Here is a 13,838-nt window from a genome sequence, read left to right as displayed (position 1 = left end):
TTTGAATACGCAATATTACCCCTCTGCAGTTAGAGTGTACAACATAGATACGAGTACATATGGAAAACAATACTACAAGCACATTGCTGATCAGAGTCTTAAGAATATGATTAAATGACACATGACGATCCTGTTTCTAAAGTAAAATCCATTATCGAGTAAACTACCAACCACGTCTCATCCCTCATCTACCGACTGCTTTTATACCATAAAGACAACAACAAGCAGACTGAGAGAGGAGACCCAAAAGGCACGCAAAGAGAAAGGGGCTCCACGAAGGCGAAGCCAGAGCCATGCAGAAAAGCAAAGAGCCACAGAACTTCGCCATCGAACAAAATCCACCCTTGCGCCTCTCATAGGATTCAAAACCGCTGAAGTGACAAAAGACCAGAATAGGGATGTGTAAAAGCGTTTGTCGTAGATGGATGATTGGCTGAGCTGTGATGAACGATTGAGGAGGAGAGATGATATGTGTTACAAATCTTAGTTCTGGCCAGTCTTGCGGAGAGCGCTGCTGAGCCACTCAAGACCCTCGTAAAGTCCATCACCGGAGGTAGCGCAAGTGGATTGAATGTACTGTGTCCAAAAGTTAGTCTTTGTTATCTTCACATGCCAAAAGCGGTTGCCTAGACAGGGGGCGATTCTTACCCAGCCACGCTGTCTCAAGCTGTGCAGACCAAGCTTATCGGTGATTTCGGCGGCGTTCATGGCGTTCTAGAAGCAGGTTAACACGTATTCAACAAGTCTGTCTTTGATGGTAACTCACTGGCAGATCCTGCTTGTTGGCGAAGACCAGGAGGAGAGCATCCCTAAGCTCATCCTCGTTCAACATGCGCTGCAACTCCTCCCTGGCCTCAACAACACGGTCGCGATCGTTGGAGTCGACAACGAAGATAATACCCTGGGTGTTTTGGAAGTAATGCCTCCACAAAGGCCTGATCTTGTCCTGTCCTCCGACATCCCACACGGTGAACTGGATGTTCTTGTACTCGACGGTCTCGACGTTGAATCCTGAATTAAAACGCGTCAGTCCCGATTGCGATGACTGATTAAGCAGCTGGAATGATTGTTGGGTGTGCCATACCGATTGTTGGGATAGTGGTGACGATCTCACCAAGCTTGAGCTTGTAGAGAATGGTGGTCTTTCCGGCAGCGTCCAAACCAACCATCAAAATTCTCATCTCTTTCTTTCCCCACAACTTGTCGAACAGCTTCGAGAATGTAAGACCCATATTTGCGGTATGTGCGAGTGGGCTATGTTATGGCGAGGCGCTCGTGCGTAAATGTCTGTTCACCGTTATTCGAATCAGCGAGAGTTCTTGCGGCAACAATAGAGTAACAGTGATAGAGTAGGCCATGGTTGGAATGTGCAACATCATGACGCCCAATATCCCCTATGGCCCCGTCCACGATGGGAAATGGGGCCAAGCCGTGGCCGAGTACGTAAACCAGGCACCGTATGCGATGTTGATGGTTTCGCCACTAAGGGGACATTGGCGGACTTGACTGTTGGAGACTCGGTGAGGTTGATAAGATTCCTACTTACAACGCAGTGAGTTAATGAGGACGAGGTCGTTGAAGTGGTGGAGAGTTGGATGATGGACTATCTACTCAGTAGATGATAAGGTGAGGCGAGAGTGGACAGGTCGTCTTCGTGGGATTTCTCGCGGTCTGTAGCCGCGCTAAGCCACTTTTAGCGCATCCAGAGTCTAAAGGTGCCCCTAGGTCTGCTGTCATCATTTTAGGAGGTAACCAAGATCAGGAACCGCCCATATCAACGAGGATCAGGTAGCAGGTTTACGGCATATAAACAAACGGGCCACGATTGCTCAATTGCCATACCGACATCATGCGCTTCACCTCAGCCTGCCTGCTGGCAATAGGTACCCTTTTTACCGCCGCGACAGCTCACAACATCCAGCTCGCGGGGCATGGACGCGAATGCTTCCACGAACAGCTCCGCAGAGATGACAAAATGACTGTTACCTTCCAGGTCGGCGACAGGGAATTTAAGCAGGCTGGGAATTTGGACATTGATTTCTGGGTGAGAAGCTCATGACGTGTTGTCCATTGGAAGGGCCCTTGTTGACAAGTATACCAGATCACCAACCCTGCCGGCGGACTCGAGGCAAATGAACGCAGTGTGTCAACAGGCGACCACTCATTTGTTGCAAAGCACGATGGAAAATTCGTATACTGCTTCAGCAATGACAACTGGTCGGCGAACAGCAAGGAGGTCTCATTCAACGTCCACGGAATTGTCTACGTGCCCGAGGCGGAAGGGACCAGTGACCCTCTAGAGATTGAAGGTAACAATATCGCCTGATGTCTACAAAAATTGTTGCTAACTAGTTCTCAAAGTTCGCGCGCTATCCGATCTTCTCGCGCAAGTTAAAGACGAACAGTCCTACATTGTCCTCCGCGAGCGCATCCATCGCAACACTGCTGAGAGCACCAACGGCCGCGTTAAGTGGTGGAGCACCTTCCAAATGATTGTTCTGGTTGCAAACGGTGTCTTCCAGGTCTGGTGGTTGAAGAGATTCTTCGAGGTAGGTGAACATATCGCATTGTTCTTGGACAAGTGGCTAACTCAATTGAACAGGTTAAACGTGTGGTCTGAAGGGTTTTGTCTATATTCACCCGATGGCGGGATTCTGATGTTTTGGCTCGGTTTTCAAGGGCGTTAAGCTGCGCTGCATAGTGGAGTACGGACTCATGGAAATGAAATCATAGGAGAGTGATCCAAAAAGTATGTAATATTACACGAATATGAATGCCACATATGACTTTCGCTGCTCGTATTTGAAGCAGCTACGATGGATTTGATCGTGTGGCCCTACACAAGTAGTGTGTCTCTATTAGCGGAAGCAACCGCCAGCCACTCTAAGACATGTCTCACTGACGGTGCTACACCATCTTCGCCCAGCTAGGCCTAACCAAACCCCACGAGATAGCCACGAGGCTTTCGATGGCTTATCCTGTACAGGATTCTTCAAATAAATTGCTAGTTATCGCTCAAAAAATCTCGGTGCCAACTAACTACTGTGGTTTCATTGCTCACTATTGATTGTATGTTCTCATACTAAACATCCAGCTCTCATATATGATCTATTACAACTCCTTGAGCTCGATCCCCTCCTCCTGCCTCCCCTTTCCCTTCCTCCTCTTTGTCTCCACAGTGTTCTTGAATGGCCATCCGCTTGTCCTCTTGTCTGCCCCAGTTCTCTTGCTAATATGGCTACCATTTCCAAACATTGTGGACCACAGCCCGAGAGCAGCCAAGAGTCCGGATACCGTGGCAGCTAGCAGATACGAGAACTGCGACGTAGATCGTTGAACGTAGCGTGAATATGTGTAGAAGCTTATCGAAGTATGGTATAGACCTGCCAGGAGGAGAGTGGGAGTAGTGTATGGCGTCGTTTGGGCGTCTTCGGGTTCAGCTGTGGCATTGTTAGAGAAATCCAAGACAGAAAAAGATGCTATCATAGGGAAACATACAAAGTGAGCTAGAACCATCAAGGGGGAAAGCGCCGCTTAGGAACAGAAACAGGATGGCGAAGGGTATGAGGGTGAGACCAAGGAACCGGGCAAAGTAGGTCTCGAGAGAGTTTGGCTGGTGGATGTCGTTGGAGAGAAGCGCAACTATGATGCGAGGAGATATAATCAATGGCGTCGCCTGCAGAGCTAGCCAGCCTGCTGTGGCATAGCAGAACAAGTTAAATGACTGAAGAAGTTAGAAAGCGCGTCAAAAACAAAGCTGTGGGAAACTTGCATTCATGATTCAAAACGTGGGAGGTTTGCGCGAATGCAATCGAGTGGTATTGTAACAAGATCAACGCTTAAAATAATAATAGATATTGACGGATATCGACGTATCAATTCAAGTTATAAGTCATAAACCATGAGATTCACAGCAAGCTTCCATATATCCAAAAGTTCAAAACAGCTACCCTGCTGAACATTGAGGCCGATAGTAGCTATCCGCGTACGTGCGTCATCTCGGACCCAAAGCAAAAGCGAGAACCCACCATCCCTGTCCTGGCCAGAACCCCACCATCGCCACCCAAATCGCGCTTCTCCGGACTCGGGACCTTATCGAATTATCTTATCCCAATTTACAATAATTCGGTATTATTAATCGTATATTTATGACTACAAATCAGTACTATTTTTGATTTTGAACCACCCTAATGATTTTATTATTCTCTTTTCCCATTTATAGCTAGTCTTTTCCAGCTTTAGAAGTTCGACTACTTGAGAACAACCATACAAAGATTTAGCAACTGCACGCGAAGTGCCCCTCCATCCGGACGATGTCCGCCATCCTCTCCGCGGACGACCTCAACGACTTCATCTCCCCAGGTGTCGCCTGCATAAAGCCGATTGAAACACTGCCACCCGCGCCAGCAGACGAAAATCCCTACGAACTCAAATTCTCGAATGAGGCGCCCCTCCCCTCCGACTTGCCACCGGCAGAGATCAGCCTCACAGATTGCCTCGCGTGCTCCGGCTGTGTGACGTCTGCTGAGGCCGTGCTTGTGAGTTTGCAGAGCCATGCGGAAGTGTTGAATGCACTGGACACGGCGCCAGCACTGCAGCTCGGGCAGGATGGTGGGATACAAAGCGGGGTAGGGAGTCAGGACGGGAGGATATACATCGCAAGCGTGTCCCCGCAGAGCCGAGCCAGTATAGCCGCTGCTTATGGCATATCAGAGCGCGAGGCAGGGTACATGATTGAGCAGCTCCTGAGCGGGCCTCAGGGACTGCGCATAGGAGGCGAGCAAAAAAACGGGTTCCAGTGGGTGGTGGATACGAATGTTGCGAGAGAAGCATGCTTGGTTCTAGGAGCTGAGGAGGTGGCGGCGTCTATGCAAGGTGGCAAAGAAGGACCTACCAAACCTATCCTCACGAGCTCGTGTCCAGGCTGGATCTGTTACGCGGAAAAGACGCATCCTCATGTTCTACCGCACTTATCACGGTTAAAGTCGCCACAGGCACTCATGGGGACGCTCCTCAAGACGACGCTTAGCAAGAAGCTGAAGATCTCGCCAGATCGGATATGGCATGTAGCAGTCATGCCATGCTTCGACAAGAAGCTAGAAGCGAGTCGTGAGGAACTCACAGACGTTCACTGGGACGGGGAGACATCGCCTGGGACAAAAGGGGTCAGGGATGTTGATTGCGTTATCACAAGTAAGGAACTAATAATGCTCGCCGAATCACGAGGCATTGATTTCGCGGCATTGCCTCGCTCGCAACTTCCATCTTCGCAATCATTCCCAGATCAAGCACTACACAACTTCCTCTTCCCACCACGCTCATCTATCAAAAACAACGGAGATCGCGCGGCGGGTACATCGGGCGGCAACCTCCATTATATCCTCCAATACTTCGCATCTCAACATCCAGGAAGCACTATTCAAACCGTCAGAGGCCGGAACGCCGACGTGATAGATTATAACATCATCTCTTCCAGCGGCGAGACATTATTCAAGACCGCAAGATATTATGGTTTCCGTAATATCCAGAATTTAGTACGGAAGTTGAAGCCAGTGCGGCCATCTCGGATGCCAGGCGGACGCCCAGTTGGCGGAGCCAGGAAACCCGTGGGGAAAGCTGGTAGCTCTGTGGAGCTCAGCTACGTCGAGGTGATGGCCTGTCCCGGCGGTTGCACAAACGGCGGAGGCCAGATTAAAGTCGACGACCCAATTGTAGCGGAGCGGCTGGGTAGGGAGACCAAGCCAGGGCCTCAGGAGCAGAAGGAATGGCTTGCCGCGGTAGATGAGGCGTATTTCTCTGGTTCAGAGAACGGGGTTGTGAAATCGGGCGGCAATGGAGAGATGGAGGTGGATAGCCCGTCCGATACCATTTATGGTATATCTCCCTCCCACATCAAAAATACCCTGTCCCACTGGGCGGACGTAACAGATATACCGCTTGATAAGCTGGCATATACATCCTACCGCGCCGTCATCAGCGACGTCGGCAAGGACAAGACAACCGACACGGAGCGTGTTGTCCAGCTCGCAGGCAAGATCGGTGGAGGCTGGTAGCCGGCGCCGGAGCCCTCTGGTAGATAGATTTAGACCTAGCGCAGAGACGAATCAATCAACCAGATTTGCCTCCCCTGTTAGCAAAACCAAAACCCCCTCGCCCTGCATCCGGACCTCTTGGTGTGCGTAAGATCTGTGCGTCCTCGCGATCGCCCCGGGTAGAGTTGGGTGTAGAGCGTCCGGAGGTGGCTTCGTTGCCGCGGCGTGCGAGAGAGACTCCACCAGGTTTGGCCGTGTAGTTCGGGTCAAAGAGCTCTCTAGGGCCATTATGGCTGCTGTCAGGACGGCGAATATCCTGCTGAGCCCTTCCGCCTCCCCCTCCACCATTGCCTCGATTTCTTCCTTTCCCTCTGCCACCTCCCCTCCCATCGTCTCCTTGGCTCGGGGGAGTGACGTTCCCGGGGCTTGAACTGCCGGACTTTGTATCTGTTCCAAATAGCCTTGCGCGCACCTCCTCGTATTTCTTCTGTTTCTCCTCGCGCTCCCTCTGCGTCTTGGCGCGCATTTCTTCGACGGAGAGTTGTTTCTTGCCTGGTTGCTCGTCTTCGTCGCCGTCTCCGGCACCTTGCGAGGCGGGTTTCCGACTGAGGACTTTGAGGGTAGGTTTGAATTCTGACTTGAGTGGGACGGTATCTTTGGCTGCGAGAAAGTGGAAAGTTTCTGGGGTTTCTCTGCACGTGGTGTTAGGGTCGGACGAGAGCAGGAAGCAATGCAATTCGAGAAAAACTTACGCAGACTGCCACATCTTCTTGTTCTCCTCGGCGTGCTTAGCCAATCTCTCGGCCTTGCTCAGCTTCACCTCCTCAGGTTGTTCCAGCTTAACCCCTCCCTCTTCTTTATCCGCTTGAGACTCCCAGTCGTCGTCCCAGGCGTCGGGTACTGATGAGCCATTTTTAGCCATTCCAAGAGCTTGGCCTATTTATATATAAATATACGTGCTTGTATATAGTAAAAAGAGCAACGAAAGTGGTAAGTTGTAATGTTGGAGAAACTAAGCCATGAAACTCGCAACTTTATGTCTCGGTTGGGTTGGGTTCGTGCCAAAATGTGGGGGTTAGCGGGCCCCGGCACTGATGCGGCCGCCCAGCCCCGTGCAGCGCTCTGGAAGCCCTCCAGGTTGTTGCTCGCACAAGCTCAGGTACTTTACATAACAACAGGCTTTGGTCCATTGAATTCAAGCCAGACACGTAGCCACGTCGTTCAAGGGTGACACAATGGCAGGTGAGTTTATTACGCTCAGATTTCTACAATCTGTATATCATTTTCCTCCTGTTTGGTTCACAGATTAACCCCACTAGACCACAACTCCCCGCCCCCGACTTCGTCTCCCCTGCAAACGGACGGACGCCATAATGATACGGCGATGCTGGACTCACCAGCCGATACACCAGACCGACAGACTAATCGATCATTCATAGAGTCGGCGAATACCTCGAACGCTGCGGCAGGACCAAGCGGTGGGAAGAATGGCGACAAGGATGGAAAAGGGAAGGACCCCTTTGGGGCGCCGGGAAGCTGCTGGAAGAGCGCAAAGTATCGAGAGGACGTGGCTAGGTGCGAGTCGGTGTTGGTACACCAGGAATGGAGTATGAGTACGTTCTCCCTCGAAACTCTTGGGACCGTTGGGGGCAATCTAACTATCAGCAGAGGAGTTTCCTGACCCACTGGGGGAGAGATGATGGAACTCTCATTGATCTAGGACCGCGAGTGGCAGATCTTCTAGTGACGATATCTAACGGGTGTACGGAGTTATAAGGGCATGGCAATGGCGGTGAACTTTGCAGGCAGGGAATCGCTCGTTGGGATACCACTCATAGCGGAGTAATTAACTTGCTAGGCTTCTACGAAGAGCCTGAAGTGAAACAATTTATTGATTGGAATTTCCTAGACTATGATATTCGTCTGTGCTATATGTAAAATGTGCCGCGGTACACCAACATGCATTGTCCAAGGCAGACAACAATGACAGCTAACATGAAGTTATATTGTCCCTCTATATCTGAATATATGACCCTTATTCTTTACGGCCCTTCATAACTTGTAGGCCCGTCTCCCTTTGTATTCTATTTGTGGTCAGGTCCAATCTCCTCTTCGATCAAACGCCTGTGCCTCTATATGCCCTGTCGGCAACTTCACATACCCTTCTGCTCCCACACCGGGCTCTTCAGTGTTCCTGACTGAACAGCCATCTTCACGTTCTCAATCGCCCACACCTCCATCTTCGTCTGTGTCTCCACTGTCCATGTCCCCATATGCGGCAGCAGCATCGCACGCTCGCAAGCCACAAGCCCCGGGTGGATCTTTGGCTCCTCCTCGTACACATCCAAGCCTGCCGACCCCACCTTACCAGAGTTCAATGCCTCAACCAGCGCTGCCTCATCAATAACCGCACCGCGTGCCGTGTTAACGATAACGACTCCATCCTTCATCTTCTCGAATTCCGGCGTCGAGATGATGTGGCGTGTGTTTTTCTGTCTCTGTCAGTCCCAGCCCCTTAAAACAAGCACGAGTTACTCACGTTTAGAGGCAAGTTTAAGCTCAGCACATCACTCGTCGCTAACAGCTCATCGAAGCTAACATACTTCGCCCCCCCCGACAGCTCCTCGCTCAACTGCGTGCGGTTGTAGTATTGCACGCTCATTCCAAACACCTCAGCCTTGATCTTGAGGTTACGTCCGATGCCGCCCATACCAAGGATACCGAGGACCTTGCCCTGGGGGTCGTGACCGAGGGGTGGGTTGGGGTTACCCTTCCAGTCGCCGGCGCGCAGGGCGACCATGCTGGAGTTGAAGTTGCGCAGGGCGCCGAGGATCAGGAACATGTTTGCGTCGGCGGTGGCATCGTCGACGGCTGAGGGGGTGTTGGAGACGCGGATGTCGTGCTTGGTGCAGGCGTTTACATCGATCTGGTCGTATCCAGCTCCTGTGCTTGGTTAGCCAGTTGCTCTCTGTCTGCCCTCGCTGTAGCTTGTTGCTGCCATACCCCGCCATGTCCAGTTGACAATGAAGTGTTGAGTATATAGGATCATAAGAAATATAGCGTACCATTGTGGGAGAGGAACTTCAAGCTCTTGGGCAGCGAGCTGACGAGCTCCTCGTCTATGAGTCCAGTTACGGAGACCGATAGGAAGGTTCTGTATGCAGCGACGACGCCGTCAAATGCACCGCCCTGGGCTTCCTTGATGAAGTCTGCCCTGTTGGTAGAGGTAGGCTCGATAACATCGGCGATTGAGGCGAGGTCGGACCACTCCATGTGAGCACTGGGGAAATGAGAGGTCAGTGGCTATCAATGGATGTGAGGGGAAACGCTATGGGAAACATACTGCTCAATCGGACCCAGAAGGAGCACCTTTGGCTTAGACATGGTAGAGTCTTTAAAAATGAAGTATTATGTATAATTTGGAAGTAGCAAGGAGGCAGTGGTGTTTAATTTGAGTAATGCTGTCTGGATAAAGTACACTCCCTGGTCTGAAGTACGAGGCTGAGGAGTAGTTGGAAGAATACAGGCCCAATCCACCTAATATACTTTATAGCTACTAGATTCGACCCCTAAGAACGTAAGAATATCAATTTCTCCACTGGCACTCTTAGCGTCAGGACTCTTACTACTTGGTTGGATATCTAATGTGCTTTGTTGTGCCCAACTCGCGTGCCGTTACCCCGCGCTCTATGGAGATATAATTATTACAACGCCCAACAGCCTTCCCAATCCCCAAAGCCTCTCGTTTAGCAGCTCTGTTTCACCAATTCAGGCTGTAATGTATCTAATCATTACTTTATTATTCTCAATATTCAATAGTTTCCATGTTACTTTGCATCGTTTGTCCCCCCCGCCATGAAATCGCGATATCGGCACATTTGGAGCCGTGAGTCGACTGTGACCCCCGCCGTGCCCCGCAGCGTTACTTCCAGCGGAGAGCCAACGCCGCTTCCCCCAATCTTTTCTGGTACGGCGTGGGGGTAATATATCCACCAACCACCCAAAGCAACTACCGGCCCGTAGAATACACCGAATTGCAGTCAAACTATCAATATGCGATGGCTGCTTTCTCGCATCTCTAAAATCGGCCGGCTTTCCCTCACTGGAACTGGGGAAGTGAGATAACAGCTCAGTGCAATGGTAGAATATGGGAAATATATGATTTCCATGTTGCTCTTTGCTAATGACAACTCGAAGTTGGAGCGTAACCCAAGCAAGGCCAGCTCATCTGATATGATATTGTCCCTTCGAATCTACCTGCCATAACCAGTTCCCATCCCAATCATAATCATACATCCGTTCAAAACGCCGATATTCGCTCCGTGCATACCACACTAAAGGGGTTTCCTTTGTGCAAACCCAACACTCCAGCTACACCCAGAAGGAAGCCAAACGATCCTTTTGGCGAAAGGCAGGCTGCTTCTACTGTTGGGCCAGACTGGCCAAGGCAGCCGCCGCCTCCCGCTGGTCCACCTTCTGGTCTGCCTCTCTCTCTTCTTTCCCACCCTTACTACCACTGCCTGCCTTCTCCATCTTCGCCATTGTCTGTGACCTCAGTTCCTCAACTGTTGGAAGCGTCGCAAGTACATGCTTCCGCCTCTCAAACCAGTCCATTTCATTATTGATGACCTGGTCCAACAGGATCTCCTTCTCCAGCCACTCCTTGTCTCGTATCTCGTTCATCGTCTGGATCTCTTGCTTCAGAGACTCCGCCTCCTCATCTGCCCAGTGTGCTTGTCGTCTCAGTAACCTCCACAGCTCCTTCGTTCCCAATGCCAGCTCATCCAGTGTAAACCCGTCATCCACAGTCAAAGGCGTGAGACCATCGTGTCCCCGTCTCGGGGCTGGGGACTGACCCCCGTCGCTGCCTCGGGCGCCCTGGTTCTTGATGATGATCTTGAGACGGCTGCTGCTCTTTGAACCCTGCGCCTGCATTGACTTCGGGAGTATGGATCTCGGGGTTGGGTCTGATGGGCGCAGCGCTTCGGTTTCGTGGACTATGCGCATGTGTTTTGCAAGGGCGTCAGAGCGAGTGAATGACCTGTCGCATTCTATTTGCTTGTCAGTTTGAGGATCCAGAAAAATCGAGCTGGAGTTAGCCTACCAGGCAACGCGCAGAAAAAGGGCTTCTCCCTCGTGTGACTTCTCATGTGTGCCCTTAACGCGTACGCACTGGCATGCGCATGGCTCTTCCTTGGGCAGTTCGCCCACTCACACGTGTTCCTCTTCCCTTTATGCTCAGTATGGACATTATGTATGTGCGTCACAAGCTTATCCATATCACCAAAATCCCCGCCATCGCAGCCTTCCCACGCGCACACAGTGACCTGTTCCTGCTGCGCATCCTCGTCGTCCACCTTCGGCAGTGAACTTGGGGACTGTGGCACGTCGCCGGAGGTGTCGGAAGATATTGAAGATAGGGTGTCCAATTCAGGATCGTGTGAAGCTGATGTGGCTCCTAAAGAGCCCCCGTCAAGGCGCTGTCGTTTGGAGGGATGTGAAGCTGCAATGTGTCGTTGGTAGTATTCAGCTTCGTCGGAGTCTACGTTCGAGAGTGGCGAGCTCGCCGGAGAGGGGCTCCGTGAACCCATTTTGAAGGTTTGATGCTGCTGCTAGGTGAGTTGTTTGAGGCGATTGAGTGGTGGTTTGCAGTGTTGGGTTGTCGCTGGTAAAGTCGGCGTTGCGTTTGTTGCTCAGTCTCTCATCTGATAGTAGAAATCGCGAGGATGCATCGCGATACAGGGGTACCGGTTGGGGATTAGCGTCGGTGGGTCGGCCCATGCTCCCCTTCAAAAAGTCGATTTTCCTCGAGCCTCAAAAATGAACATCATTTCGAATCTCTGATTCCACTTTGTTGCTGGAATGTTATGGAGATGGTAAGTAGCGGATATTAATGCCGTACATGGGGACCTGGGGGCTTTTAATATCAAAAGGTATGATACTACTTCTCCGTTCTCTTTCCCTGCACATGATGAATATTCTTCCAAGAGTTCTGCAATTCGTACGATTCTTTCGGGGATCCCAAGGCGACAGATTATCACATTTTACACTATTTCTGATGCAAATTCGCACTCTATCATTAGCCATGAAGTACCTCGTGGCATGCATGCTAACTTGCGATGTAGTTGCTTATGTGTTCATATTTTTCGGATTTTGTCCAAGATCTTCTATTACTTAGCGCTGATGTCGGTGAACACGATATTAAATTACAATGCTCTAAATACTACCATATGGAAATATATTACCACGATCATAATGGAACCAGTGCCAGTCCTGATGCTTCCTATCCTTCAATCGGTACCTGCGCCGGATACCTTGCGCCAACAATTGTGACCTCAGCCAATATCTTCTCAATGTCCGCCAGTGCAGTCTTGTCCAGCGTGACGGTCTTACAATTTTCGTCCACTCTCTCCTTCTTGGTAGCTCCCGGAATGGGCAGGATCTGAGGGCTTCCCTTGACTGTCTTTCCTGCCTGCCTAACCCATGCAATCGCAAGTTGTCCAGGTGTGCATCCACTTCTCTTGGACACCTCCTCGAGTCGCTGAACTAGCTCGATGTTGTGGTGAAAGTTCTCCGGTTGGAAACGCGGGAACCTCCTACGGAAATCGCCCTCTGGAATATCATCTGCAGACTTGATCTGGCCCGTGAGCATCCCACGTCCAAGCGGCGAATATCTATACTTATATCAGTACTATATCTTCGAGTTCGGAGATACCGAGGAGACTCACGCAATAACAGGGATATTGGCCTCGCTGCAGGCTTCCACGACACCATTTGTCAAGATATCCGTCGACCATAAGCTCAACTCCACTTCCACGGCGTCAATCTTTGTGACTGCTGCACTTTTTTTGATAGTAGCCGCTGTGACTTCACTGATGCCAATGCCTCCAATGAGTCCCTCCTCCACACACTTCTGTAGCTCTTTGAGCGTCACACTGAAGAAATCAACATTAGTTGGTACTCTAGCATACTCGAAGATGTCAATCTTCTTCGTGCCTGCCAGGATCTTGTTGGCGTTATTAACTCGATTGCGGACGTATTCTGGGCTACCATCGATCTCAAAACCGGTCTTGAACCCCGATTTTATAGAGAGTACGACCTTGTCGGCATCTTCAGGATACTTTGTGAAATAGGCGGCAACGAGATGCAAGGAGTTGTAATCGGGCGTGCCGTAGAAGTCGCCGCCATTCCAAAAAGTCGCTCCTGCTTCGAGGGCAGCCTTCATGGCCTGGAAAGCTTGCTCATGCTCTATAAGCTTTTGAGGCATTGTGAATCCTATAATGTGGTTTAGAATTGGACGAGCATGGAGCTGCCACCGAGGAACTAACCCATAAGCCCATATCCAGTCTCTCCGACCTCTTTTCCCTGAATCTTCACCATTTTGCTTATGTTTTGGCGCTTACGGGTGAGGAAGGGATACGTTGATAGGGCGATTTGAAGAGTGGGATGTTCGTAGCTGTAGTAGTTTGGAAGGTATAAATACTCACGATGATAAAAACTTATAATACTTTGAGTGGAGATTAGGCCTTTATATACATATTTTACCGTTCTCAGAGAACCTCATTAATAGTAGTGGAATGTGGTTTCACCTGCAGGCCCAAAAGCCATGAAATTGATGAAGGTTATATAAACTCCCTAAACTCCGAAGTGACGTCGACCACAACGGTGGACGTCACAAACTCCGAGGCGGCCGCGATGCGGCCGTCTCACCCACTTCAACCGGACATAACATAATTTCGGCCTTCGGCCTTCATGCTTTATGAGGACCTCCGATGTTCTATGATGGCCTCCGACGTTATGTGACGA

General features: G+C 50.6%; 9 protein-coding genes across 9 annotated transcripts; 3 read left to right on the top strand and 6 right to left on the bottom strand.

Moving 5' to 3' along the window:
- Positions 1 to 73: 73 nt before the first annotated feature.
- VE01_00438 (uncharacterized protein) lies at positions 74 to 1,653 on the bottom strand. Its single transcript, XM_018269969.2, has 5 exons — positions 1,547 to 1,653; positions 1,085 to 1,287; positions 767 to 1,011; positions 649 to 714; positions 74 to 576 (listed from the first exon to the last, which is right to left on the bottom strand). Exons 2-5 carry the CDS (start codon positions 1,230 to 1,232, stop codon positions 484 to 486), a joined length of 552 nt encoding a protein of 183 aa, XP_018135464.1. The 5' UTR covers positions 1,233 to 1,287; positions 1,547 to 1,653; the 3' UTR covers positions 74 to 483.
- Positions 1,401 to 3,017, top strand: EMP24 (p24 complex component). Its single transcript, XM_018269968.2, has 4 exons — positions 1,401 to 2,044; positions 2,102 to 2,309; positions 2,362 to 2,549; positions 2,603 to 3,017. The coding sequence occupies exons 1-4, from the start codon at positions 1,850 to 1,852 to the stop codon at positions 2,618 to 2,620; spliced, it is 609 nt and encodes a 202-aa protein (XP_018135459.1). The 5' UTR covers positions 1,401 to 1,849; the 3' UTR covers positions 2,621 to 3,017.
- Positions 2,739 to 3,977, bottom strand: VE01_00436 (uncharacterized protein). The gene is made up of 3 exons (XM_059463271.1): positions 3,773 to 3,977; positions 3,499 to 3,724; positions 2,739 to 3,440 (listed from the first exon to the last, which is right to left on the bottom strand). The coding sequence occupies exons 1-3, from the start codon at positions 3,776 to 3,778 to the stop codon at positions 3,112 to 3,114; spliced, it is 561 nt and encodes a 186-aa protein (XP_059320146.1). The 5' UTR covers positions 3,779 to 3,977; the 3' UTR covers positions 2,739 to 3,111.
- Positions 3,978 to 4,313: 336 nt separating this feature from the next.
- NAR1 (Cytosolic Fe-S cluster assembly factor nar1) lies at positions 4,314 to 6,053 on the top strand (the record flags this gene model as incomplete). Its single annotated transcript, XM_018269966.1, has 1 exon — positions 4,314 to 6,053. One exon carries the CDS (start codon positions 4,314 to 4,316, stop codon positions 6,051 to 6,053), a length of 1,740 nt encoding a protein of 579 aa, XP_018135457.1.
- A 55-nt stretch (positions 6,054 to 6,108) lies between these two features.
- On the bottom strand, positions 6,109 to 6,954 carry VE01_00434 (uncharacterized protein; the record flags this gene model as incomplete). The annotated part of the gene is made up of 2 exons (XM_018269965.1): positions 6,109 to 6,724; positions 6,785 to 6,954. 2 exons carry the CDS (start codon positions 6,952 to 6,954, stop codon positions 6,109 to 6,111), a joined length of 786 nt encoding a protein of 261 aa, XP_018135456.1.
- A 462-nt stretch (positions 6,955 to 7,416) lies between these two features.
- VE01_00433 (uncharacterized protein) lies at positions 7,417 to 7,732 on the top strand (the record flags this gene model as incomplete). The annotated part of the gene is made up of 2 exons (XM_018269964.1): positions 7,417 to 7,645; positions 7,701 to 7,732. 2 exons carry the CDS (start codon positions 7,417 to 7,419, stop codon positions 7,730 to 7,732), a joined length of 261 nt encoding a protein of 86 aa, XP_018135463.1.
- Positions 7,733 to 8,185: 453 nt separating this feature from the next.
- Positions 8,186 to 9,416, bottom strand: VE01_00432 (uncharacterized protein; the record flags this gene model as incomplete). Its single annotated transcript, XM_018269963.1, has 4 exons — positions 8,186 to 8,524; positions 8,572 to 8,975; positions 9,098 to 9,312; positions 9,376 to 9,416. 4 exons carry the CDS (start codon positions 9,414 to 9,416, stop codon positions 8,186 to 8,188), a joined length of 999 nt encoding a protein of 332 aa, XP_018135462.1.
- Positions 9,417 to 10,454: 1,038 nt separating this feature from the next.
- VE01_00431 (uncharacterized protein) lies at positions 10,455 to 11,623 on the bottom strand (the record flags this gene model as incomplete). The annotated part of the gene is made up of 2 exons (XM_018269962.1): positions 10,455 to 11,083; positions 11,137 to 11,623. The coding sequence occupies 2 exons, from the start codon at positions 11,621 to 11,623 to the stop codon at positions 10,455 to 10,457; spliced, it is 1,116 nt and encodes a 371-aa protein (XP_018135461.1).
- A 603-nt stretch (positions 11,624 to 12,226) lies between these two features.
- Positions 12,227 to 13,624, bottom strand: PLR1_1 (Pyridoxine 4-dehydrogenase). The gene is made up of 3 exons (XM_018269961.2): positions 13,361 to 13,624; positions 12,761 to 13,307; positions 12,227 to 12,706 (listed from the first exon to the last, which is right to left on the bottom strand). The coding sequence occupies exons 1-3, from the start codon at positions 13,410 to 13,412 to the stop codon at positions 12,316 to 12,318; spliced, it is 990 nt and encodes a 329-aa protein (XP_018135460.1). The 5' UTR covers positions 13,413 to 13,624; the 3' UTR covers positions 12,227 to 12,315.
- Between the last annotated feature and the right edge of the window lie 214 nt (positions 13,625 to 13,838).

The sequence above is a fragment of the Pseudogymnoascus verrucosus genome, assembly GCF_001662655.1.
Source record: "Pseudogymnoascus verrucosus strain UAMH 10579 unplaced genomic scaffold scaffold_1, whole genome shotgun sequence".
NCBI lineage: Eukaryota > Fungi > Ascomycota > Leotiomycetes > Thelebolales > Thelebolaceae > Pseudogymnoascus > Pseudogymnoascus verrucosus.
This window is presented reverse-complemented; position numbering and strand designations above follow the sequence as displayed.

Coding starts and splice junctions, on each gene's coding strand:
- VE01_00438 (XM_018269969.2), bottom strand. CDS start 1,232: ATGGGTCTTACATTCTCGAAGCTGTTCGACAAGTTGTGGGGAAAGAAA. Junction 715..766: donor CCAACAAGCAGGATCTGCCA/GTGAGTTACCAT, acceptor ACCTGCTTCTAG/AACGCCATGAACGCCGCCGA. Junction 577..648: donor GCTTGAGACAGCGTGGCTGG/GTAAGAATCGCC, acceptor TTTTGGACACAG/TACATTCAATCCACTTGCGC.
- EMP24 (XM_018269968.2), top strand. CDS start 1,850: ATGCGCTTCACCTCAGCCTGCCTGCTGGCAATAGGTACCCTTTTTACC. Junction 2,045..2,101: donor ATTTGGACATTGATTTCTGG/GTGAGAAGCTCA, acceptor CAAGTATACCAG/ATCACCAACCCTGCCGGCGG. Junction 2,310..2,361: donor TGACCCTCTAGAGATTGAAG/GTAACAATATCG, acceptor TAGTTCTCAAAG/TTCGCGCGCTATCCGATCTT.
- VE01_00436 (XM_059463271.1), bottom strand. Junction 3,441..3,498: donor TGATGGTTCTAGCTCACTTT/GTATGTTTCCCT, acceptor ACAATGCCACAG/CTGAACCCGAAGACGCCCAA.
- PLR1_1 (XM_018269961.2), bottom strand. CDS start 13,412: ATGGTGAAGATTCAGGGAAAAGAGGTCGGAGAGACTGGATATGGGCTT. Junction 13,308..13,360: donor GACTGGATATGGGCTTATGG/GTTAGTTCCTCG, acceptor ACCACATTATAG/GATTCACAATGCCTCAAAAG. Junction 12,707..12,760: donor GCCAATATCCCTGTTATTGC/GTGAGTCTCCTC, acceptor ATATAAGTATAG/ATATTCGCCGCTTGGACGTG.